This window comes from Polypterus senegalus, chromosome 5, assembly GCF_016835505.1.
Source record: "Polypterus senegalus isolate Bchr_013 chromosome 5, ASM1683550v1, whole genome shotgun sequence".
In the NCBI taxonomy this organism is placed as follows: domain Eukaryota; kingdom Metazoa; phylum Chordata; class Cladistia; order Polypteriformes; family Polypteridae; genus Polypterus; species Polypterus senegalus.
This window is the reverse complement of record NC_053158.1, coordinates 80,969,724-80,996,571: the sequence shown is the minus strand read 5'-3', so window position 1 is coordinate 80,996,571 and position 26,848 is coordinate 80,969,724. Positions and strand designations below refer to the sequence as shown.

At 37.2% G+C, this 26,848-nt stretch overlaps 1 protein-coding gene across 1 annotated transcript in view; it reads right to left on the bottom strand.

Moving 5' to 3' along the window:
* ankhb (ANKH inorganic pyrophosphate transport regulator b) overlaps positions 1 to 26,848 on the bottom strand; it is a 192,828-nt gene that overhangs the window by 39,671 nt on the left and 126,309 nt on the right. The window contains exons 4-8 of the mRNA XM_039754879.1: positions 12,352 to 12,435; positions 10,821 to 10,991; positions 10,319 to 10,453; positions 10,120 to 10,212; positions 6,496 to 6,591 (exon numbers count right to left, since the gene is read on the bottom strand). Of these exons, the coding sequence (XP_039610813.1) occupies positions 6,496 to 6,591; positions 10,120 to 10,212; positions 10,319 to 10,453; positions 10,821 to 10,991; positions 12,352 to 12,435 (579 nt within the window). The remainder of the gene's footprint in view (positions 1 to 6,495; positions 6,592 to 10,119; positions 10,213 to 10,318; positions 10,454 to 10,820; positions 10,992 to 12,351; positions 12,436 to 26,848) is intronic.

Genomic DNA, 26,848 nt, shown 5'->3' with positions numbered 1-26,848 from the left:
AAGATCCTCATTTGCCATTAGATCAAACAATTACACTCTAGACTACTGCATCATATTCTCACTCTATCAATGTGAGAGAATCGGCCGCTATTCAGTAAAGTTCACTGTCGCACATTTTTATGTCAACAGACACTGGTAAAATGATACTCATTCCTTCAAAGTGTTAAGCAAATGTGAGCCAGACTTACAGTATCTGCTACTTTTTAACACTATGGGAGAAGTTATTGTCATTAAGGTTTTGATGGCTCTTCATGATTCATAAGGTGTCAGCTGCTGGGAGAGGCTGTCAGCCAAATGTTTGTCATAAATAAACAATTAGCCAACAGTGTTTTCAATAATTCTTTATCATATATTTTCCAGAACTAAATGACAGCTATGGAAATAAATGACTTTTTCCCATTTATTAAAAATACATTTATGAATTTTAACTTTTTTTTTTTAAGAACATAAACAACATTGCTAATTGGACAATACAGTGCAAAGTACAAGAGTGCTAAATCTAATTTTCCAATAACTTGCTAAGATCTATCTAATTAACAAAGATATGTTCTCTTTAATATCTTTTAAGAGAAATCTTAGCTTTTTAATAGTAAAAAGTCAGATACAACTACTGTGTTGCAACTAGTTATATACAATATCAATAATTCATCAAAATTCCACACCTGTATAAGATGGCAGGGTATCATCAGGCTGCTGGAGAAAATGGCATACTGCTTGAATCAGCCTATGCCATCTTTAACCAAGCCTGTTAAACCAGACTTTGGACTGTGGGAAGAAACCAGTATGGCAGTGGTCCTGGAGGACCGCAGTGGCTACAGGTTTTTATTATAACCATTTTCTTAGTTAGTGACTTGTTGTTGCTGCTAATTAACTTCTTTTGAATTAATTTTAATTGACTTGTTTTTTTTAAGATCTGTTCCCCCAAATGTCTTCATCGTTCTTCTGAATTGCTTCATTTCTTTCCTTAAATGGCACCCAAACAGAAATGAAATGTGAAGTTGTTGGCCAACAGAAGACCAACTAAGACAGGGCCTCAAATTCTAACCAATTTCACTCCAACTAGTTGCTTAATTAGGTGTTGATTCAAGTTGTTAATTAAGCCTGTTTGTTAACTCCATGGCTTGTTGCTGCTCTCATTGTGTAATAGCATACACTTCCGAAATTGTTGATTTTCTCTTTTTTAAGAGCACTGGTAAAATGTTTTCTGGACCTGAGCAGATCAACATCATCTTTCTTTATTTTCAGGTATTGTATGATGCACACAGTTTTTTGGTCATGTTTTGGCTCATTTTGTATCTCACTGTTTGGCTGCTAATTAAGGAAAAAGAAACAATTATGGTGTCTGAGTCTTAAATAGCAAGTCAATTAAAATTAATCCAAAAGAGGTTAATTAGCAACAAAAACAGGTCACTAATTAAAAAAAAGGATTAGAATGAAAACCTGCAGCTACTGAGGCTCTGCAGGACTGAAGCTGTGGACCCCTGCAGTATGATAAAGTAAACCAAGCAAACATGAAGGAAGAAGACCTGGAAGCAGAAAGTCAAAGACTACATACAGCATGTCTCATTGATATGTACAGTACATACTCACAAAAAAATCACACATATGAAATTCAAATGTAATTGCACACTTCTTAATCAATTTCCTGACCTAAAGCTTTAAGGTTTGACAACATACTGCATTTGACTATAGCACATGGGGAATAAGACACAGGATGAGGGGAATAGGAGGGTGAAACAATTACAGAAAATTGTTACACCAAATAAAGGCATGCTGGGAGTATTATATAGGTAAGTAAAAAAATTTGAAACTAAAATTCCAGAAGGTTTAGTCAGTGCACTAGTCGTATACACTAGAATGAATAGAGCAAGGCATTTATTTGCTAGTCTAATGGTAAGAGTTGTGATGCATGAATACAGAGGCATTTCATCTAAACTCAAAGCTAAACAGAACCATTTAAACATTTAGTTACCCAATTCTAATCAGTAAAACAGAATGAAGGGCTGATAATCCACTGGAAATGTAGCCTTCAAAGAATTACAGCCACCTTTTTATTTGGTTAACAGACAGAAACTGTTTTACTAATTAAAAACAAAAAATTCACCGTAGCTTAAAAGAAGGAATACATGATAACAATGACAGCACAACTACAGCTTGCCTTTAAAGTATACGTGTATTAATGACTCCAGAACTTATTTGCTAAATGGACGGAAGACTAGATAGTATTGTAATGCTTTTGTTGCATCTAAACCCTTAATGCAAACGTCACTGGGGTGTTTATTTCAAGTGTACAGTGCAGGTTTATTTTTGAAAACTATGAATCTAAAATAAATTCAACATTCCATCTCTTTACAAGTTTAATGCATTCCTGAAAAAACTCAATTGTAATGTAATTCAAAAACATAAATCACTATTAATTACAATAGGAAAAAATGCAATGCATTTCTGAGTCCAAAGCTAACACAACGTTTTACTAAAACATCCCAGCCACTTCAACAGTTAATACTAGTTACCAAAAAAATCTAATTAGTCATTTTTCCTTCATTAATGGCTCAATAATACAACTGTTTACTAGCTCCCATTAAGCTAATTTGCAGCTACTGTGTTACACTGCATACACTTACAGGTAATTTGCCAACACAGCAAGCAAACTGAGAGTGAACAGAAAATGCAAGAGTGGAGGCAGCATCACTGCTGCAATAAGTGAGTTATCAGTAAGGAAACGATAAACAGCCACCACTCTCGTGGAATTTCTTTTTAGGATTGTCCAGATCTTCATTCTTTGATTTTTGCATCGTTCTCTTTCATCACACCGGGAGGGCAAAAAAGGCCAGATGTTGAAGCCAAGGGCACAGATGCGTCAGTGGCAAGAGTGACTGCAAAAGCTAATTAGATTAGTTTCAGGAAAGAACAATAAGATGCTGGTCTGCTTGACTTTTTGTACATACAGCTATCTGTAGAAATTAAAAAAATATTACATTGATTCTTACAGCTTTGAAGAAGATGCCTCGTAACTTGATAAAGGGCAATAGATGAAATTTGAAAACTTTTAACTAGAACCTTTATATCTTGGAGGATACCTGTGTGGTCAAGACTGCATTGAAAGTGTTGCATTTTGAACAAGAAAGTAAAGATACATGAGAAGTGCAAGGTTGCTTTGGTAATCTTACGTAAAGTTAAGGAAATTAACCCTCTTAGTCTTCAACAGATAAGACTTTGTGGGGACCAAATTCAGGCCTTCAAAAATCTTTATGTATCAACCATGACAAGTGAATTTTTTCAGTGAATTATATGCTTGAACAAATCCAATGTCATAAGAAAAATCTTCATACATAGGCTGGTGAAAATGTGAAACCAACTGCAGAGTCTTGTAAATGAGCAGAAAACTTAGCCACCTGGATGAGATAACTGTACAGTTCTGATAACTAAACAGTCTACATGCACTAAATGGTCTCCTCCTGTTTGTCAGACATCTTCTGTTATTTGGAGTTTAAAATGTTCAATTTATGGCAAGCCACGGATATGAACAAACACACATAATCTAATAATTGTTATTTTCCCCACTGAATTTCATATGCTTTTCAAATAGTTACTTCTAATTTTTACTTACAAATAAAACTTTTTTTTAAGAGGAGGAATACATAACGACTGAAAGTAATGCTAAGGCATATTGTAGAGCTTTACTGGACATATTTAGTCATAATTATCAATCATTTTGTTCATTTAGCAGCCGTGAAGGTGGTGGGGTTGAAAAGAAAAATTAAATTTATGTGAAGGAAAGAAAGTGTTGTTTCAGATAACACTGAATCAGTGCTAAACCACAATGGAAAAAACGCAATCTGCTTTTCCAACTCCATGAGATAAAGTGTCATTATCAAAAATATCAGGATGCTTAAGCATAAAATCAACATAGTGTTCATAACTCAGATTCAAACTGAATTTAAATTGTTGTTAAATTAAAGTAATACCGTATTTACTCATGTACCACGCGTCCTCGTGTATGATGTGCACCCTAATTTTTACAAAGAAAATCGCAAAAAAAGTTTTGCCACGTGTACGACGCGCGTTGTGATTGTATAGGATGCGTTTAGAGAGAGAGCGAGCACTGTCGAGCGAGAGAGAGTGCGAGTGGGCGAGCAAGAGAGAGCGCGCCCAAGCAGAAGAAGTTTCCTCGTGTATGACACGCACATTTCCTCGTGTATGACGCGCACCTGATTTTCTAATGCTAATTTTTGGGAAAAAATGTGCGCGTGGTGGCCAGTCATTGGCGGAAGTCGGGTGGAAGAGGACGGAGCTGAAGTGAGGACTGGAGGCGGCCAGGAAAAAGAGAGGCACAGGACTGTGTGGCCTGGACATTGGGGGATTGGTGCAAGAGGCACTGGGGTTTGTGAGTACGGTAGACTTTGTAAATATTGTAAATAAACGGTGTGTTGGGTGAAACTATGTTGTCCATCTGTGTGTGTCCGGGCCAGAGTCCACAATCTTTATAAAGTCACAATCAATATATAAATGTGTGTGAATGCACGTCGATGCTAATTAAACTCATACATATAAATCACAATGCTGCCAATTCTCACTGGCTAGTAGACCATCGAGAAGTGTGCGAACTGACAACATGAAGAATTGTCTTTGCGCTGAACAGGAGTCGTCCCCACATAAATCAAAGTCATCCAGATGATCTGGATCTGCACAATTAGATCTGGACCACCCTGTATACCTGTTTAATTCTATAGTATGAGAAATGTTGAGTGATGGTGTGTGATCATCTCTCAAGATAAAGGTCTGTGTCCAAGTGGCACTGCCATTAGCCATTAACTTCTATGGATTGGTTACAAATATGGAAAGTAAGAGTAAAATTAAACAATGGTGTTGACAATGGTGTTGACAATATTTTATTTGCGGTACACGTTAAGGATTATGTTTTACTTGCAATATATAATCATCCATCTGCAGATTTTATTATTACACGTATACATCATTGCATCTCAATGGATTTAATTCAGATTCTTTTAAGTGGTGAGAAAAGTGCCATATAAATGTGAAGAATTATTATTATTATTATCTTTGACACCGATCCACAGACAAAGACTCTTTAATCTCAAAGTGAAAATAGATTTCTACAAGGTGATCTAAAATAATTCCAAATACTGTATATCCATCCATCCATTCATCTACATATCCATTCGGTTTCCTCTGAATTCAAGTTTAGGACCACAGCGGGTTGTAGCCTATTCTAGCAGGTTTGGGTAAAAGGTTGGAACCATCCCTGGATGGAGCCCCTGCCCACTGTATTGCACTCTCACTCACATATAAGCACAGCTGTTTTTACTTTTATTAATAGGGACAAAAATAAATGAACTAATAAATGAAGATGGATATAAAGTGATATTACAAACCCACAATGTGCTAAATACCACACAGAATAAAAAGCAATAAGACTTTCACCAATGTGTAGTGCAGCAAGTTTGATATTAAAAAGTTGCATACTGTGTTTATATGAAAGTTTGTCAAAACTGACTGATTTGTGAGCAAAGGTTCAACCTAGGCATTCTTTCTTAATACCCTGTTCATACCCAGTATTACAAAAAACTGTTTTACTGAACACAAAGTAATGCTAAACAATGGTTTAGAGACAATTAACATGCATGTGATCAACAAAATACTCCTGTCCTGCAGTGTCGTACTCTGCTACAATGGAAAATACAATTAGCTATGTATAATACCATTAATAATAATAATAATAATAATTCATTACATTTATATAGCGCTACACTTAGATTATTCATATCTTAACAGACAAATCATATCATACATTTATACCAAGTTTGTAAATAAAAGGCACGTAACCTCCTTGTCCTTCTGACCAGCATCATGCAGAACAGCTACTTTTCATGACACATGTGCAGGAAAGCAAAACTCATATGCAATAGCAATGCGGATGTTAGCTTCAGCAAAAGCAAACCTTTTAGTTGACATTTCTTCTTTTGGAACATTTTCATTGTTTTTTTAGATGCAAATCTAAAATTTACAAGCATCTAATTTTTTTTTCTACTTAGTTAAGAGCATGGAAAGCAGAAGCATGCCATTTTGAGGACAAGGCAGGCAGTAATTAAAAAGAAAAACCTAAAAGTTAATCTCAATTTTGGATTTGAGCACAATTTCTCAAACTCAGTAATGGGCAATGGGTGATCTGTAACACTATAACATGTTTTAAAAATATATTTTCTGGGTCCCGTATTATTTTCTTTTTGAACCTTTCAGGGAGTTCAAAGAGTTCATTAGAGGGTCTCTGTTTCCCTGGAACATTGCATATTTCACCCCTTACCTGATACTACAATCAGAAAGCAAATTTCCATGACACAGCTGCCAGGAGTCGGATTATAGCCGTCTCGATAGACACATTACACAAGCATAATTAAACTTTATAGTTTGCACAACATGCTGTGTGCAGCACAAGGTTCTCAAATAGCTCAACTGGAGAGTAAATCAGCCTACCGTCACGGACAGAGCCAAGCAAACAAAGGTGAACTTCTTGATGTGTGATTTGGTGACAGTTGCCCCACTAGTTACAAGTTTATTGCTCGGATTATTCTAGAAGAAAAAAGACAAATATTACTTATTAATAAATAATTACAATATATTATTCAACAAAGTACAGTCAAACCTTCTACATCAGTATCATAAACATCTTTAATTAAAAGTAAAAATTAGATAATCCAGAAACAATTAAGTGGGCTAGGATCATGAAAGGTGAAGAAAAACAACATCACAGACAATAAACATATTTACTTTTTGTTTTTAAGGTTTTGGTTTTGTCTGTTTGGTTTAATCAGTCACAAGGCAGCTTTATTACCAGGTCTAGAGATTTAATTCATCTAGCACTGTTGTTAATTGTACAAATCCAAACTTATTTTTTTTCTCATATTGTTGAAAAATAAATTCCCAACCAGAAAAATGAAATGCAGAAAGCAAATAATAAACTAATGTAACAAAAGAAATGAAAAGCTCCTGAATACAGAGTCACTTAACACGTTACTGGTCAGTAGAGGGAAAAAATTATGTTTGAATAACAAAAGGGTCTCAAAAAGGCTTTTTATTGATCTTGCACTTAAAATGGTGTTATTATATCATATAGGAAAAACAGTATGATGTATCATACAAAGCAATTCAACAATTACAAATGGGTGATTACACATGTTCTTCACACTCAGAGTACTTTTGACTTTTTGCTTAATATTCTTATTGTCCATCCACTTAATGAACCCGACTGACCCCATTTTAGGATAGTGTTGGGAGTAAGGCCGCAACCAAAGCTGGAGAGAGTGCCATTTTATTATGAGGCACACACCCAGTTCACTTAGACTGTCCAGTCTGGAGTTGTTGATAATTAATCATTACTCCAAACTGTTAACATTGGGTCTAAAAGTTATCAGTTTTGGTAATTCTGAAGAGTCACTCAAGAGTTTTGTTATTTGTTAGGTCATAATTAATCTAGCAGTGAAAAAGATTACTTGAAATAATTGCTGATTGTGGGAAGAAATAGAAGAGAAATTAGATATTCCAACAACACACAACAACCAGGTTCAGACATGTTCACACACTATGCACACATACACACACTATCTACCTAGTGAGCTTTGATACATACATACAAACATTCATACTTATAAAAATAAATACATACATACATATGTATTTCCCCTTGTTGTTACCTCACAACCTCAGAATTCTTATTACTAATTATTACTGTTACTATCACCGGATCTAAAGAAGGAAGGAATGTGAATAAGGTTTAACCTCGATAAAAGAACTTCTGTTTGTGATGAAAGCTAAAATAAAGTTTGCTTTAAATACTTTAATGTTTTGGCTTTAGGGTAGTATAAGTCATTTCAAAAATGAATAACGGATTTACTGTTCATAAATATTCTTGATCAATACCTTGATCATGACCATAAAACAAAGAATAATTACTGTACAAAAGAATAGGGAACTTTTGAAACCAAAGACAATACTGAATCCAACCGTGAAGATGAATTATCCTGTGAGGAAGAATGAAGTTCTCAAGATGAAAGGAGATATTCAAGTCAAAAAATAGCATAAAACAAAGCAGCCTTCATTCTCCTGTGATTCTGAAAGAATGATGTTTGGGACCACTAGATGTGTTATGGCACACCCTCAACTTTTATTATCAATGTCTGAATCATCGCTCCACAGTCATTTGAAAAAATTATATGGGATATTAAGCATGGAAGGAAAGTGTGTATGGGAAGAAGCTGAATGAGCTAAATGCCCAAATGTGTCATCTCTGTGGTATGTGCTTATCTTTGCTTAAGCTGTACTGCATGCATTGATTTAAAAAAAAACAAACTTCAAATGGTGTAAATATGTATGCTTCATTTGTATCAAGAATGTGAGTGTAGCCAAGATATACAGCATTGTCTGATGACAGACATACATACTCAAATATTTACTCTTTTAACTTAGCCAAAGATTTTCCATGGTTTTGATAAAAGAAAGTATTACACTATATGTTGCATTTCTGAACTCAAAAATCTATAAAATTACATTTACATTTTAGGATAGGAATGACTTCTTACTGTGATAAATTAAAAATCTGAATCTTGTGAAATCTTTTTGCTGATTTGTGAAACAGGACGTAAACTGATTTATAAAAAACACTGAATAAAAGGCAAAAGTTTAGATTTTTAAAAATTTTTAGTTGAGTTTGAAAGCCATTTTACAAATTTCTTTCTCATAAAATATATAAATTGATTTCATTTCCATTTATCTGGCAGAAGATATTAATGCCAACATAAGACAGTGAAAACTAGAATAATAAAATTAAACACAGGTCGCCTTAAAAATCTACAAATTTTTATTCAGGACATTCAATTATTTACATTCTACAGACGATATTAACTACATACTCGACACCATAATAGAGCATCATAAAGGCAGACAACTCATGTATGTAGTAGTCGTAGTCGTAGTAGTATTGTTTTGATTAATTCATTGTTTCTGAAGGGCAAACTAAATGAAGTTACAAAAAGGAGTACAGCGTGTAAGGGTGTACTAATGATACCCAGTAGTAAACACTGGGCAAAGAACTCGGTTTTTAAATAGCAATGTACAGAGGATTTTAAATAATTCAGTTATAGTTCAAAACCGATGTCAAATAAACACTGCAATGAGACTGAACCTGTTGTCAAAAACAGGTTACTCATAAAATACTAGACCTACCGGTCAAAAGATTTTTCAGATTTTTGTTATATTTACAAATGTTGTGATTCATTCATCCATTACCAAAATCATATAATCCATTAAGAACATTTGTTCATAATAATACAAGGAACTATATGCTGATTTTTTTGTTTGTAACATTTCTTAGCTTCTTTTAAATTTCCCAATGCTTCTATAGTTCTATAGTTAACACATACAGTACATCTACATGTTTGTTTCAGTCAATGGTTTTTAGTGATGTTGTAGCACTTACTGAATTCTGTGTAAATGTCTAGGTGTTCTGGCATGAGCCAGTGACCTATTGAGAGATGTTTCACATTTGCCAGCTTTCCATTATAGCAGTGTATAAAACTAACCCTAAAAGTACTACTGCATATAAACAGGACTAGCCATATTTCTTCAAAAATCATAAAATTACTATAGAGAATATGCTTCCATTACAAAGAAAAACTGAAGTCTAAAGGAAAAATGCTTGACTGGCAAGGAGGTGCAGGACCGAGCTGTTTGGGGAGGGCTGATTAAGCACATACACCCTGTGTAGAAGTGGAAAAAGATGAACAGGAGGAAGAAGAAGACAAAGAGAAAGTGAAAAACTGTGATTAATAATTCTGAATTACTGATGGTAGAGATTTATGGTGTGCCAATCAGGGGCAGATTCCATTGAACATCATCTGATTTCCTCAGAAGTACACTTCAATTTTTCTTTGATGAGCATACATTTGGTGTGCACAAAAGCCCATCTTAAGTGACATGTCTTTGTCTAACCTTTACTTTGTTTAATTTTTGTCATGTTAAATGAAGTCAAATTGTATAGTAATAAAGAAGCGGTATAGAGGATTTAAGCTCATAATCAAACAAATATGAGTAAAACAATCATACCTTGTCAAAGGCAGGATATACAGCTCGAAGCTCCGTAAGCCATCCATAAGGCATGTGGCCTACAGGATAAGTTGCTGTTAGAACAGCCACTGCCTATAAGAAGAGACAAAAAAATGTTAGAAAGTGCTGCAGTATTTATCACTGAATATTATAAAGGTATATTCAATTTTAAGCTGCTTAACACTGAAAAATCGCTTACCTCAGTGGCAGCAGTGCTGCCTTTTAGATCCCGAGACACAAACAGATTCACAATGGGCCTGCTTATTCGCTGGGTTGCAAGTATAAGCGCTAACGGCCACCAGAAGCTGAGCATTTTCTTTATTGTGGCATCGCCCTATGTACAAATAAAAATAAATTAGAAATATACATAGCAATTTATTATATGTTCCACTGATTGAGCTTAAGGAATATTTTTTTGCATTACATTTGTTCCATGTCTGCATTGTTTTTTCTCTGGGTACTCCAATTTCCCTTTCCACAAATACATGTATTAGCTTAATGGGCGGCTCAAAACTGTTCCTGTGTGACTGACTATGGATGTATTCGTGAGTACATATTGCAAAGCACAGTTGTCTGTCAGGAAAGGGCTGAGACAGCCTTGGATCACTCCTGTTGCTGTGTACTGCCATGACATTTGAGTGTTTGAGTGGAACTTTTAGTTCATTGACAATATCTCCTAAAGAAAGCATTTTTAATCTTACCCCAACTTCAGGCCCACTCCGATCAGGAATAACATCATGAATGTTTCTGTAGTAGCCTAGTCCTACGATGGTGAAACGCACCAATGCTCCCATGTACAGGGAAAGGATTGGGATGAGAAGCGGTTCCAGGCACTCCAAATGACTATGAAGCAGAATGGCAACAAAGACAATCTGCAGGAGCAGGGAGAAGCAGAAATTAACAGAATTTACTTCAGGAGCAATATTTTTAGCGCATTACTATATATTTATATATATTTTAATTAAAGCAGAAAAACATTCAGAACTTTAATTTCAATTACGTCATTTGTGATATTTAATATTTCATGCATTTCAGAGTTTGGAGAGTACAGTTTGCTATTAAGAAACAAAACAAAATTAACTGAGATAAAAATTCACAATTTTAATGTCACTGACATACACATATATTTAGTGGAAACTGAGAACAAATTGGACCGTTATACACGAGCTTTCATAGAGATGTGTAGTCTAGGAAAAACTTTTAGTGTTCTGCATTAAATGTTAAATAAAAAGGTAGAAATCTAAGCATATGAAGACCGCTAATGACAGTAGACCAACATAACTTTCTCACCTATTTTTTATAATAAGATACAAAAGTCCTTTTTCTCCGAATTTACTCATTAATAACCTTTCCATATTCAGCAATTTTCTTTCCTTTTGCCTTGATTTAGTAAAGAAATATACTGTTTATTACAAACTGCATTGTCCACCAATTAATAGACTGTATATACAGTAAATGGGCTACTATGACTTCTGCACTTTTTCCAACTATACACTTATTAGTATTCTTATTCTGGCCTCTGGAATTTTCACTTACCATTATCAACACTCTTTCAAATGTTAATTTATTTCATGCAGGGTGTTTTGTTTTCCTAACAAAGTAAATAAAGCTACATTTTTGTTAATATTAAATTAACCTCAGAAAATGCTGTAAAAAATATAAGTATGTGAGAGGTATGTTGAAAGGGCTGCGAAAATAGGTTGAAAAGGAAGAGAAGAATAATAATTTATGCCATATTTTATTTGAATAGTACCTTTCTGATAGTTAAAGGTCATATATACCCTAACATTTACCCACCTTTAACCAATACCTCCAGTAATTTAAATATCTGAATTAATTTAGCAAAGTAAGGCACCATTCTACTATTGTGAATGGCACAACATAATGCACTTAAAAAAATATATAGATTTTACCAGGGCGGCACGGTGGCGCAGTGGGTAGCGCTGCTGCCTCGCAGTTAGGAGACCCGGGAAGCGAACCTGCGTGGAATTGGCATGTTCTTCCCGTATCTGCGTGTGTTTCCTGCAGGTCAGGTGCATTGGCGATTCTCAATTGTCCCTAGTGTGTGCTTGGTGTGTGGGTGAGTGTGTGCGTGCCCTGCGGTGAGTTGGCACCCTGCCCGGGATTTATTTCCTGCCTTGTGCCGTATGTTGGCTGGGATTGGCTCCAGTAGACCCCCGTGACCCTGTAGTTAGGATATAGCGGGTTGGATAATGGATGGATAGATTTTACCTGTGCTATAACATCTGAAATTGAAGCACATCCCACCAAAAAACTGAACTTGTGTTTCAGCATGATCCCAGCATGAGTCCAAGCCTGCAAAAGTAAAAGAAACCACTCAGTCAGATAACTCCATAACATAACATACCCACTTTGACCAATTCATGAATTCAGCGTCACAGGGATGTCCTAAACATCATATAATAAAGAACTGACAGGGTGGTACAAGGAGAGGGGTTGTTGCCAACAACAGTGCAATATTACATTACAGCACTATTCTTTTATTTATTTACTTATGGTAATGATGAAGACACAATTTAGTATTATCTTGAATTATGTGTCTTGAATCATCTGACTTCGACCCTCGTTATCCTCTATTAAAGAGTTTTTGCTTTTCCCCCTTAATTAAACACACTTTATTAGCACTACCACAGTGATCACCTAATTTAACAGATTTACTCTTATTCTTACTTAATTTAATTACTCAACTTACCTAATTACTTACTTAATTACTTAACACATTGCTTTATAAAGAAATAACAGAGAACTACTATTCATTAGTCTTAAACCACCTTATAAAAGTAAAAGCAAACAATCATTAAAGTGATGAACAAGAAAACCTTAACAAAATAAGGCATAATTTTATTTAAAAACATCCATGGCACTTCCTGTGTTGTCTCCCCATTGCTTCTGGAATGTCCACTTCTGATTCAGAACATTTATTGTAGTATTATATTCTACCAGTTTCTGTTTTTCAACTGGTCTCTTAAGATGGAATGCAGAAAATCATACTCCATATACAAGCTCAGCTCTTTATTTTTTGGCCTGGTTGGTGTAATAATAGGAAGTAATTCATTATCTGGGCCAAGTTCAAGTGACACTATTAATTGGTGTACCATAAAAAATTCAGAAGGAGGTGGCCTGACTGCAGGCATTTTGTAGGTGCAAGATGTGACTACTGCTGATCAGTGTCCTCAAAAAGATCAGTAAACTTGACATGGGTTTTACTCTTTTGACATTGAAATTGGCAGCTGAAATACAGTTAATTAACCTCATGTAAATGTTCTCTTCTGTTATTGTGTGGATATTAAGAGGTGCTCAAACATGAGAGCAAGAAAGCCACAAAAACGGAAGATAAAATGTATTTATACAAAAATATGGTTAATTATGTAATTAAAGGAGGCTCAAAGTTCAAAACCAGTGGAAATGAACAAATCTGAAGTTTTTTACTGTAAGTTCCCTGTCTAACTAGTAAGATAGCTGATCCTCCTCAAATGAAGTACTTACTTTAACATCCCTGAACTAGTGTAACTGGATGTGGAAAATGATTGAATGAACTGAGGGAATATCCACCTTAACAAAAGGATAAGTGACCGCACATCTGTCTGTATGTATGTATGTCAAATGGCTATGTCTCCGTCATGGCAAAAGCTGGCACAACACTAACATTTTTAGTAATAAAATTCATTGCATGTGTCACTCCAGCATCGCAAACATCAACACTGCTTTTACCAAATGTTATATAATAGAGCCATAAGCACGGCATGGTGTACTGCAAACTATAACACTGAGGTCTACGTTGATTACTCACAATTTAATCCATCTTAGATGAGTAGCACAGCAAGTTTCAAATGAAAGATTCCATTCTTTTGTTTTACATTGTATATCGGAAAGAAAACACCATTGTGCATTTAGAGATAAGATGTAACTGTATTTATACCCTGTTGGAATAGACATGTTTGGAAATTCATACATTCTAAAATTTAACAGGAGCAACAGAAATAGACAGGCGGTACATTGTTGTGGCAAAAGCATTGGATGGTAAACCCCAGAAATACAGCTTTAAACTCTCTGTGGCTCACTATGTGTCCCATCAAGCATGCCACTTTAATTGCCTGTGCTACAACAGTAAACATATCTCTAAATAATTGAAAAGGCATTGGCCAAAAAAACAATGACAGTTTAGCATTTTTAAAGTTAAATAAAAAGATTACAATATGCAAGCTTTCGAGGCAACTCAGGCCCCTTTTCGCCTGAAGAAGGGGCCTGAGTTGGCTCGAAAACTTGCATATTGTAATCTTTTTAGTTAGCCAATAAAAGGTGTCATTTTGCTTGGCTTTTCTCTACATTCATAATGGCTAACACGGTACAACACCCTAGTACTAAAGTTAAATAGAAAGCTCAACACTAAACCTATCTATCCATTCTGACCTTGAGTGTCAAAGGTCAGCATCACACTACATGGCCTTAAGTCAGACAGCAGGTCACATTCAGCAATTACAGATTTTATGTGTTATGGACTTGTAGATGTCAGATTACACGAATAGGCATAGTAGGGAGTGATGGCATTATGTTTCAACACAGATTTAAATTTCCTACCGTAGTATGCAATGAAAAGTCAGACAAAATGACATCTTTTATTTGGCGAATTGAACAGATTACAATATGCAAGCTTTGGAGGCAACTCAGGCCCCTTCTTCAGGCAAGATGTAATTTTTGCCTGATTTCTCATTGCATCCATTATGGCTAACAGAGTTCAAAATTCTACTACTACTGCAGTGTGGAAGTATTGTGAAGTTGACATTTTGGCAAAGAAAAGAAATATTTACACTAAGATATTATATGATACAACTTTTTTTTCTGACATTTGCACAGATAAGCTTGTAATAAAATTAAGTAGAATAAGATTTAGTTTAAATGCTAGAAAAACATAATTTCAAACATGAGGGATAACAGTTGTAAAAAGAGCCAAAACAGTAGCTAACAAAAGCAGCAAACTATTAAAACATTCAAAATTCTTTACTGCTTAGAATAAAATAAATAGGAATAGCTGCCCTCAAAAGTAATGTGCACTGTAAATAGGTGTACGGTAATCCTGTGTCACTGGTGAAAGAAAAATGCAGAATACAGGAAACCAAGGAGAGATGAAGAGTCTTGGATTTCAAGCAAATGGATCATATGCGTTCAGAGGAGAATGGCCAGACTGTAATTCCAATAACCACTTATTGCACCCGAGGTATGCAGAAGAACATCTCTGAATGCACAACACATTAAAAACCTTGGAGCAGATGGGCTACAGCAGTAGGAGACCACACCGGGTGCCACTCCTGTCAACTAAGAAACAGTAACTGAGGCTACAATTCACAAAGGCTAACCAAAATTGGACAACAGTAGATTAGGAAAACATCGCCTGGTCTGATGAGTATTGATTTCTGCTGCAACATTCGAACGGTAGGGTAAGAATTTGGCATCAACAACATGAAAGCATGTGTCCATCCTGCCCAGTATTACCGATCCTTTCTGATGATGGTGGTGTAATGATGTGGGGGATATTAGTACCAACTGAACATCATTTAAATACCACAGTTGACCTGACTATTGTTGCTGACCATGTCAATCCCTTTATGACTACAGTGTACCCAGTCTTCTGATGGCTACTTCCAGCAGGATAACGTGCCATGTCACAAAGCTCAAATCATCTCAAACTGGTTTCTTGAACATGACAGTGAGTTCACTGTACTCAAATGACCTCCACAGTCACCAGATCTCAGTCCAGTAATGAACTTTTGGTATGTGGTAGAATGAGAGATTTGTGTCATGGATGTGTAACCGACAAATCTGCAGCAACAGTGTGATGTAATCATGTCAATGTGGACCAAAATCCCAGACGAATGTTTCCAGCACCTTGCTGAATGTTTGCCACAAGAATTATGACAGTTCAGAAGGCAAAAGGGGGTCCAAACCGTTACTAGCAAGGTGTACCTAATAAAATTTCCGGTGAGTATATATATGCTAAGGTGTTTTTGTACAGGAAGAGAAACTGAGTAACAGTGAATTGAAGTTTACACCATATAGGTCCACTAGTCAGTCAGACAGCATTGGGATTTTCTCACAGACATCAAAACACTTACTGAGAAATGGTGATATATTAATTATTTTCTCTCTGGATAAGCACTGCCAAGATAGTTTGGATACTATGAATCATATTTTTTGGAAAATGTTTTAAATACTCAGTATTTCCTTCTATTTTTGCTTATTTTGCTAATTGTCAGAAAAAGCAAATGGCTCCCACCCTAACTCTGAACTTGACTTTAAAGTATACATTACACAATCCTTACATAGAAGTACTTAATAAATTCTGATTTTTGACAGACAACATGTATAGGGGATGTATGTTTCAACATATTAAATGTATTCTACAGACCATTAAAATGGATACGACACTTTGAAAATAGAGGGATGGGATTGTTTTTAGCAGGGTAAATGAACATACATTTCAGTAACTGGGAGTATAGCTGGAGAGGGAGTACATTAGGAAAGTGGATTTTTGTTTCCTATTAAATAAAATAAACTGTTGTTTTAATATATTCTTGTTTATCATGGCTCTGGATAGTGGCAAAGTGTTGCATGATAGTTGGGCATGTAAGTAACAATGTTATTGTACTTTGTAGACTTGGCAATTCTACTACTACTACGCACAGCGACACCATTCAGACACATTTTTTTTTTTGTCTAGAAAATCAAAGCATTAAAAGATTGACAAATCAGTGGAAACCATTCAGTGCATCATGCTTATTTGGTTAATTACTAAGTTGTTCTAATATCTTTTTCTACCTTTTAAATGTTGTCACAGTTTCTGCTTCGGTTATATAACAAAGCAGTATGATCCAGATTCCCACAATACATGAAAGGTATCCTGAGAAGTAGGGCAGGGCCTAAAATTTTCCAGCAACATGCTGGATTTCTAGTGTATAGGAATTTTAGATTCATAAAATTATTGAGTGCTTGTTATGCCATCTTATTAAAAGTCAAGGGGAACAATGCAGGTTATGTTTAATAAATATTTTATCTAGTCATGTATTAGTATTCTGGCAGTTACCAATGATATGTGAGCCGGGTAGCCTGGTAGCTAATCATCAGCAGACTGACTTCTGTGAGATGCCATGAGTTTTCTGTGAGCACAATTTCAAGTCTGTGTTCAAAACAGAATCAAAGTAGTTTAAGACTGGGGAAAATGCATCTGCAATAGAATAAGATGTTAAAAATAAATGGTTGTGGGCTTGCTTCGAAGTAGAAGAAACAGAAAAAGATACAGCTATAGCATAACATGGATCAAATGCACAGGGCGGCTATTTGTGCTCTCCGATTTACATCAACATTACTGGGTGGGCCAGACAACACAGCTTCCACTGCAAATATGCCAAACTGTGTATGCAACCAAAAATCTATTGTGAAGCATTAGCTGTCATTCACAGTAAGCGAACCACTTGTGCACTTTCAGTATTGTCTAAAGATTGCTGCTTTACTCTGCATTGATTTTTATTCCTCAATCTGTCAACAATCTATGTTGCAATTCTTTCTTCATTTATATTGTTGCTTACTTATTTGTTTATTTTCTCAGTTGTTAAGGAAAGGGAACACTTTACAATTTTCAGTGTTTACAGATGTCTTTAACAGTAAAATGTAATTTTCTTTTTCATTCTAATTATGGCACTAGTTACATATTCATTTCTCATTGCAATGAATGTTGTGACTACTAGGGGATGTGATTCAACCCCAAACCCCTAGACACACTGGCACCCAAACAGTCCCAGGTTCAAATAGGTTTACTCTAATTAAGCTCAATACCTTTAAAGAGACTCTCTTCCACAATTACAGGCTGTCTCTTTCCACAGCACCCCCTGTTGGTCCCTGAGGAACTCAACAGGGCTGCCTTCCCATAATGCAAGTCTCATTCAGCCCTGTGGGTGTCTAGACTGGAGCCAAACCAAATGAGTACTGCCACCCATCTCACTGGGGTAACAACTACTCCTTGGATGCCGTCTCCCCTAGTGCATTATAGTCTCTCCTCAACTGAGAAAGGGAACAGGTACCACCCCGGCTGGGAGATGCATCCATCCATGTTGTCCTTCCATAAGGGTAATAGATCACTCTCCTCAACTGCCAGGATGCCGGTATGTCCATTATGTGTCTCAGATCTCTACAATGTGTTAACTGAAATGTCTTTAGCACTTCACATGTGTTCACTATTTACATTATTTATATAATGCAGATGTTTTGCACAAATTCATTACATTTTCTTTTAAATATTGTCAACTTTGTAATAACCCCACCACTCCCCAACCATCACTGAAATTTAAAGATCTGTGAAAGTTTCACAAGAATAAACCTTTTCACTCAAGAGTAAGCTTTCTTTCTTTGTGGGTTTTTTCTTAAGGTGTTGATGCCACCCCATTTCCTCTCCCTGTCGTAAAACAACAAACATGATATGACATGTGCCCCAGTTTAGCAATGCTATCTGAACATCATCCTCGCACAGCTCTTTGTTATGTATTCCTCTTCAATAGATAGCCTTCAGGTAAACAAAAAATGGCAGAAAATTGAAAAGCAAGAAAAAAATGACAACAACAAGGAGGTCAAGGCTCTGATAAAATTGTAATCATTTTCATGTGTCTGGCAGCTAAACTACAAACAAAATGAAAAACCATGATGCCTTTGCAGTTTACGTTTAACACTTTCTCCCAAGGCGGCACAGTGGCGCAGTGGTAGCGCTGCTGCCTTGCAATAAGGAGACCTGGGTTCGCTTTGTGGAGTTTGCATGTTCTCCCCGTGTCTGCGTGGGTTTCCTCTGGGTGCTCCAGTTTCCTCCCACAGTCCAAAGACATGCAGGTTAGGTGCATTGGCGAGCCTAAATTGTACCTAGTGAGTGCTTGGTTTGTGGTTTTGTGTGTGTGTGCCCTGCGGTGGGCTGGCACCCTGCCTGGGATTTGTTCCTGCCTTGCGCCCTTTGTTGGCTGGGACTGGCTCCAGCAGACCCCCGTGACCCTGTAGTTAGGATATAGCGGGTTAGATAATGGATGGATGGATGTGCTGAATTACAAAGATACCTAATTGAGATTTCTGGTTTATGAATTTGAGCAGTAAATCACTACTGGATATCTGTGTCAGTTCTGAATTGTATAAACAGCTACTATGTGAGAACGCAGTCGGCCGGGGAGTTTGTGGAAATTCCCACAAGATGTTTGTTGCTACATGAAAGAAAGTCTTATTGACATTGCTGTGTCTGATGCAAGAGAAGTGGACTGACAGTAAGTGAATGATACTTGCTCTCATCCTACATAAATCTTCACTAATTCCCTACCTCAGATTGGTTTTTCAGGATATAAGAATAAAAGAAGATCCACAAATAAGAGTAGACAATTTATGATCTTAAGTTCGCAATTCACCATTTAATCAAAATAATTCTGATGAATCAGCTTCACCAATGCCATTGAGAATTTTGAAAACCTGGATCAAACCTCACACAGCCTTCGCTGCTCAAGAAAAAAACAGGTTTAATACCCTTAGGGCCTGCCTTTTACCATTGTGGTAGCTCTCCTTTGCACTGCTTCTATGTCGTTTTTGTAGCATGGTGAAGAAGCTGCAGAAGGTTCTCCACATGCATTCTTACTTGCACATTACACAGTCTGACCCTTATGTCTCTTAATTCTTTTAAACATTTTACAATATAACCTAATCTAATATTTGTCTTTTTAGTTGCTTCTGGCATAACCTAAATGATGAGAATGTGGTGTTGCCGTAAAACCCAAAATCCGTTTCAGAGGTTGCTTTATTAGATTGTGGAGCGCAAATGAATTTCTTTCTAAGAAACCCTTGTGAATATAGGGAAAGATTGGAATTATACAGTTGTGCTTGAAAGTCTGTGAACCCTTTAGAATGTTCTATATTTCTGCATAAATATGACCTAAAACATCATCAGATTTTCACTCAAGTCCTAAAAGTAGATAAAGAGAAACCAGTTAAACAAATCAGACAAAAATATTATACTTGGTCATTTATTTATTGAGGAAAATGATCAAATATTACATATTTGTGAGTGGCAAAAGTATGTGAACCTCTAGGATTAGCAGTTAGTTTGAAGGTGAAATTAGAGTCAGGTGTTTTTAATCGATGGGATGACAATCAGGTGTGAGTGGGCACCCTGTGTTATTTAAAGAACAGGGATCTATCAAAGTCTGCTCTTCACAACACATGTTTGTGGAAGTGTATCATGGCACGAACAAAGGAGATTTCTGAGGACCTCAGAAAAAGAGTTGTTGATGCTCATCAGGGTGGAACAGGTTACAAAACCATCTCTAAAGAGTTTGGACTCCACCAATCCACAGTCAGACAAATTGTGTGCAAATGGAGGAGATTCAAGACCATTGTTACCCTCCCCAGGAGTGGTCGACCAACAAAGATCACTCCAAGAGCAAGGCGTGTAATAGTTGGCGAGGTCACAAAGGACCCCAGGGTAACTTCTAAGCAACTAAAGGCTTCTCTCACATTGGCTAATGTTCATGTTCATGAGTCCACCATCAGGAGAACACTGAACAACAATGGTGTGCATGGCAGGGTTGCAAGGAGAAACCCACTGTTCTCCAAAAAAAACATTGCTGCTCATCTGCAGTTTGCTAAAGATCACGTGGACAAACCAGAAGGCTATTAGAAGAATGTTTTATGGACGGATGAGACCAAAATAGAACTTTTTGGTTTAAATGAAAAGCGTTATGTTTGGAGAAAGGAAAACACTGCATTCCAGCATAAGAACCTTACCCCATTTGTGAAACATGATGTAGTATCATGGTTTGGGCCTGTTTTGCTGCATCTGGGCCAGGACGGCTTCCCTTCATTGATGGAACAATAAATTCTGAATTATATCAGAGAATTCTAAAGAAAAATGTCAGGACATCTGTCCATGAACTGAATCTCAAGAGAAGGTGGGTAATGCAGCAAGACAACGACCCTAAGCACACAAGTCGCTCTACCAAAGAATGGTTAAAGAAGAATAAAGTTAATGTTTTGGAATGGCCAAGTCAAAGTCCTGACCTTAAACCAATCGAAATGTGGAAGTACCTGAAGCAAGCAGTTAATGTGAGGAAACCCACCAACATCCCAGAGTTGAAGCTGTTCTGTACTTAGGAATGGACTAAACTTCCTCCAAGCCGGTGTGCAGGAATGATCAAAAGTTACCGGAAACGTTTAGTTGCAGTTATTGCTGCAAAGGGGGGTCACACCAGATACTGAAAGCAAAGGTTCACATACTTTTGCCACTCACAAATATGTAATACTAGTCGAAGCCCGCCGTAGCATACGGCGGTGTAAGAATAGGAATGGAAAACGGTGAGAAAGGAATTCAGTATAATAAAGGCTTAGGAAACCACCATCGCAGTATAATAAAAATAGCAAACCAATGCAAATGGTCGAGAGAGTACCTTCCTGTAGCAAACTACGGAAAACATAGACATATATAGATAGACGCCGCATTCACTGTGTTGCCCACTCGACACGATAAGTCAGCACGTTTGCCCTATTGCGAGTAGTAAAAGTGCCATTTAAACTAATACAGGTAAACGTGGAAACCGAGTTTTCTGATGAAAAAACAATAATGTTTTAAACAGTATCGTTTACAATCGTTAACAGATTTTGGCGAATCGTTTACATGCAATTATTTATATCCATTTATACACTAAATGCATGCGTATCCCATGGTCTTAGAGTTGGTGGGTGAGGCTCTGTGAGTTGGCAGGCGTGACTCTCTGTTTTGCATGCGCTCTCTGTCTTGCTTGCCCTTAGTTAGAGTTGGCGGGCTGGGCTCTGTGAGTTGGCGATCATGGCTCTCTGTCTTGCGTGCGGTGTAATGTCAACGTGGCTCAGAGGTGCATGTGGACATTTGCACAGACAAAAGCGACTGAGGCTGTGTTTGGTGAGTTGTTGCGTGTCTCGAGAGCGACACTGGACTCGGAAGGACTGTTACAGTTGGCGTGCATGGCTCTGTCGTGCGTATCCCATGACGCGGTAGGAGGGTTAGAGTTGGCGGGCGGGGCTCTGTCGAGCGTATCCCATGGTCTTAGAGTTGCCGGGTGGGGCTCTGCCTTGCTTGCGCTCACTGTCTTGCGTGCCCTCAGTGTCTTTTTTGCGCTCAGTGTCTTGCGTGCCCTTAGTGAATTGTATATATATAGATTCGATCATTTTCCTTAATAAATAAAAGACCAAGTATAATATTTTTGTCTCATTTGTTTAACTCGTTTCTCTTTATCTACTTTTAGGACTTGAGTGAAAATCTGATGATGTTTTAGGTCATATTTACATAGAAATATAGAAAATTCTAAAGGGTTCACAAACTTTCAAACACAACTGTAGATGGAATGCTGGCATCTAAACAAGGATTTATAGTCTATATGATGATATGCCACATATGCTGTATGCCAAACATAATTAACCTTGATAATTCAAAAAGCTCAGGTAGTGCTGCATTTTGACACAGAGCCTATGGACTCTAGCAAATCTAGTGTTTAGATTACACTGAAACACTTGTTTATTTTTAGGTTAATCATATTCCAGGGAAGTATTATGTTTTTTTTCCTCTGTATACATAACCTTCCATGTCATTATCAAAAGCAACATGCAGTTACACCACACCACAAAACTATTTGCTTTCTTCATGATTTGTTTCTTCATTATTACTTTTTTATGCTGTTGACTCTCCCACCCCTTCATTTTCTGAACACACTTATGCTGACTGATATTGCTAGGCTGTATGTAAAAAGAAGCAATATCTTTACTTACAAATTAAGTATGTTTGAAATGTTATTGCATTGCTTTATTTTACATTATATTTCTTTCAAAATGCTGTAATAGGTGGACAGTTTAGAAGTTCCAAAAGCACAAAGTTGTATGTTCTGCTCAATATCAGTTTTGTGATTTAAAAGCTTAGCTCTCTCTCTGTCACTAACAAAAGACATTGTTTTAGAAGAGCCTCACATCCAGCTCCACCTGGGAAATCACAACAGAGGTGGTTCACAGTAGGCTCTGGAAGTACAGGACAATGGAGTGAGAGTCTGGATGAAGCTATAATGTGAATGTCAATATGCACATCTAAACTGCTGCCATAGGAAAAGGGAAGAGTGGGAGTGCTACTCCTCTAACAGCTGAGGATAGTATCGGGTTGGACAGCTGGCAGCTGACTTGTTAAGTAGGTTTAGTAGGAATGCCATGGGAAGACAGAGGAACTGTGCTTGTGCTTTACAAAGCCAAGTTCATCAGAAAGGTTTCTTTTCATCGCTATCACCAAAATATAGTCACTCTTCTGAAGGTGCAGCATAGGCTGGCACCATTTCCCAATAAAGAGCAGTGATCTCGGTCACTTGATAGGCACAACCTAATAACATAGCACAGATTTTCAAAATACTACTTAAATGTGGAGTTTTAAAAGCCAGATTTACAATTTTAATCAACCCAAAGCCAAACAATATACAATTGCAAAAGCACAACGAAGGAAACTAAAGACTTAAGTTTCATGTCCCCACATTCTGCACCAAGAAGCTAAGGTGATCTTACTTCTAATACAGAGAAACTGAAATGTATCTGATTGCTATGGAGCTTCTTTCCTTAGAAATATGGACTGTAGATTAAAAGAAATGAAAGGCATAAAAGTTGTCTTAGCCTTGTATAGTTATAGGGTAATATTTTTAGTGCAATTTAAATTAACAGAAAATATGTGAATGAGACACAACAGAAACTCAACTTGTAAATACAGTACACTCTTTAACAGCTGTTCAAAAATATTCTTAAAATCTTATTGAAAGGAACAGAAAATTCTAAAATAACTTTAATAATACTTTTATAATAAAACATTAATAATATTTTTAATAACTTTAGTGAATTGACTTATAAAAGTATAAACGTGACAAAAAATATTGTATGTTTGGTACTGAAGTTTGTCTTACTGTGCATCACCAAATAAAATTTCATGTGTCTGGCATTGTTATTGCAACATATAACTTAATATTGGAGGATATATTCCGTAAACAGATAGAAATTCAGCATTTATTCTATTAACTCTCACAAGACAAGTGGTGCTTTCAGAAGACAGTATCCAGAGACTGCTTTATCTTTTTTTTAAGAGCTACTGCAATAAGAAACTGTTATGTTTCTCTTGTTTAAAATTTTACTTCCATGTAAATGGGACCTTGATGAGGGGATTATAAATGCGTTATCAAGTTCAAATTCTGATTCTACAATGTTCAAAATGATGAGAAAAATTGATTTTGTCATGGTGTCTATGTTTGTGTATCTGCAGAAAATCAAAATTGATTTTCATATCTTAAAATTACAATTTTCATCAGATAATTATAAGTTGTTTTTTTTCATTGTGTAGAGCTTCTGAATGACAGAAGCAAAGATAAACAAGAAAGAAATGCACAACGATAATTTCCAAAAAACCTGACCCATCTTCTTCAAAAAAGTTTCACCGTGCTTGTCTTGTCACATACTCGTGGGCTATTGTTTTTTGTTCAGCTTAATCCAGCACTTATCTCCATATCTTAAAAACACAGTTTGACTATGCCCAATGATAACTGCCTTAGAATCTGTTTAATTTACCTGGGATCTTTGCAGTCTGCTCCATTCTGGTCACATACACATAAGTGCACACACATCGTTAAGTGATTTCAGTTTACATGAAACTACTGTATGGACCATTCTATGCCAATTTTTGTTTTTTCAGATGTTGACATCTGTTTTAATTCAAGAGTTTTGTCTGTAACACATTGTGATGGGGTTTGTGGAAATACTCAAAGAAGGTAAGAAAGTAACTAAAAGTGGCTCCTTTACTAAACATCATATATACTGTAAAAAAGGCATTAAACAAAGTACAATGAAAACACAAAACGACTGAGCCTTCCTAAATAGGTCTTGACTGACAGCCTGTCTAGTTGGATAGATAGATAGATAGATAGATAGATAGATAGATAGATAGATAGATAGATAGATAGATAGATAGATAGATAGATAGATAGATAGATAGATAGATAGATAGATAGTCCCCTGCAGTGCTCCTGTGCTGCTGACAACAATGAAAGACCTGCAGTTCCCGAGACACACATACTGAGGTCTGTCTGTAAGATAGTCCATGATCCATGCCACCAGGTATGAATCTACTCCAATCTCTGTCAGCTTGTCCCTAAGGAGCAGAGGTTGGATGGTGTCGAAGGTGCTAGAGAAGTCCAGAAACATAATTTTTACTGCACCACTGCCTCTGTCCAATTGGGAGTGGTAATCGGTGCAGCATATAGATGATGGCATCCTCCTCTCCCACCTTCTTCTGGTTTGCGAACTGCAGAGGGTCGAGGGCATGGCGAACCTGTGGCCTCAGGTGGTGAAGCAGCAGCTACTCCATGGTCTTCATCACATGTGACGTCAGAGCAACAGGCTGGAAGTCATTCAGCCCACCAGGACGTGATACCTTTGGGACTGGGGTGATGCAAGATGTTTTCCAAAGCCTCTATACTTTTCCCTGTTCCAGGCTCAGGTTGAAGATGCACTGTAGAGGACTCCCCAGCTCCAACACACCGGCCTTCAACAGTCATAGCGGTACTCCATCTGGACCCACTGCTTTGCTGGCACAAAGTCTCCTCAGCTCTCTGCTTACCTGGGCTGCTGTAATTGTGGGTTGGGGGAAACTCTCTCCTATGCTGGTATCAGCAGAAGGATGGGTGGAGGATGCAGTACTCTGAGGTGAGAGTGGGTTAGGGTGGTCAAACCTGTTAAAGAAGTTGTTCATCAGGTTTGCTCTCTCATTGTCTCTCTCGATGGTGGCACCCCGCTTCGAGCTGCAGCCAGTGATGATCTTCATCTCATCCCACGCTTCCTTCATGCTGTTATTCTGCAACTTCTGCTCCAGCTTTCTCCTGTACTGCTCCTTCGCTGCCCTGAGCTGGACTCAGCGTTCCTACTACACGCGCTTGAGCTCATGCTGATCATCGCCTTTAAAAGCCCTTTTTTCTGGTTCAAAAGGCCCTTGATGTCACTTGTAATCCATGGCTTGTTGTTAGCATAGCGTACTGTTCTTACTGGAACTACAATGTCCATACAGAAGTTGATGTAGTCAGTAGTGCAGTCAACAGCCTCCTCAATGTTCTCACTATGTGACCCCTGCAGGATATCCCAGTCAGTGGTTCCAAAGCAGTCTCTTAGAGCCTGCTCTGCCTCAGGGGACCACTTCCTGAATGATCGTGTGGTTGTAGGTAGCTCCCTCACTCTTGGTTTGTAGTGAGGCTGAAGCAGAACCAGGTTATGATCTGCTTTCCCAAGCGCAGGCAGTGGGGTAGCGCTGTATGCGTCTTTAACGTTTGCATACAGTAGGTCAATAGTCCTATTTCCCCGGGTGTTGCAATCCACATACTGGGAGAAGGCAGGTAATGTTTTGTCCAGCTTCACATGGTTAAAGTCTCCAGAGATTAGCACAAGCGCCTCGGGGTGCTGTGTTTGTAGTTTAGCAACATTGGTTGGGTGCTCACATGTACACTTACCATGTTTCCCTTCTTTCTTGCCTTACTGCAGTCTCTCTATGAGCTATCAGGCTTAGAAAATCCCACCATAGGAAAGTTTTCACCCAAGATGCAAAATCATTTCCAAGATTGGGGCAACTTCAGGAAGATGAAGACCAGACACCTCTAGTGCTCCTAAT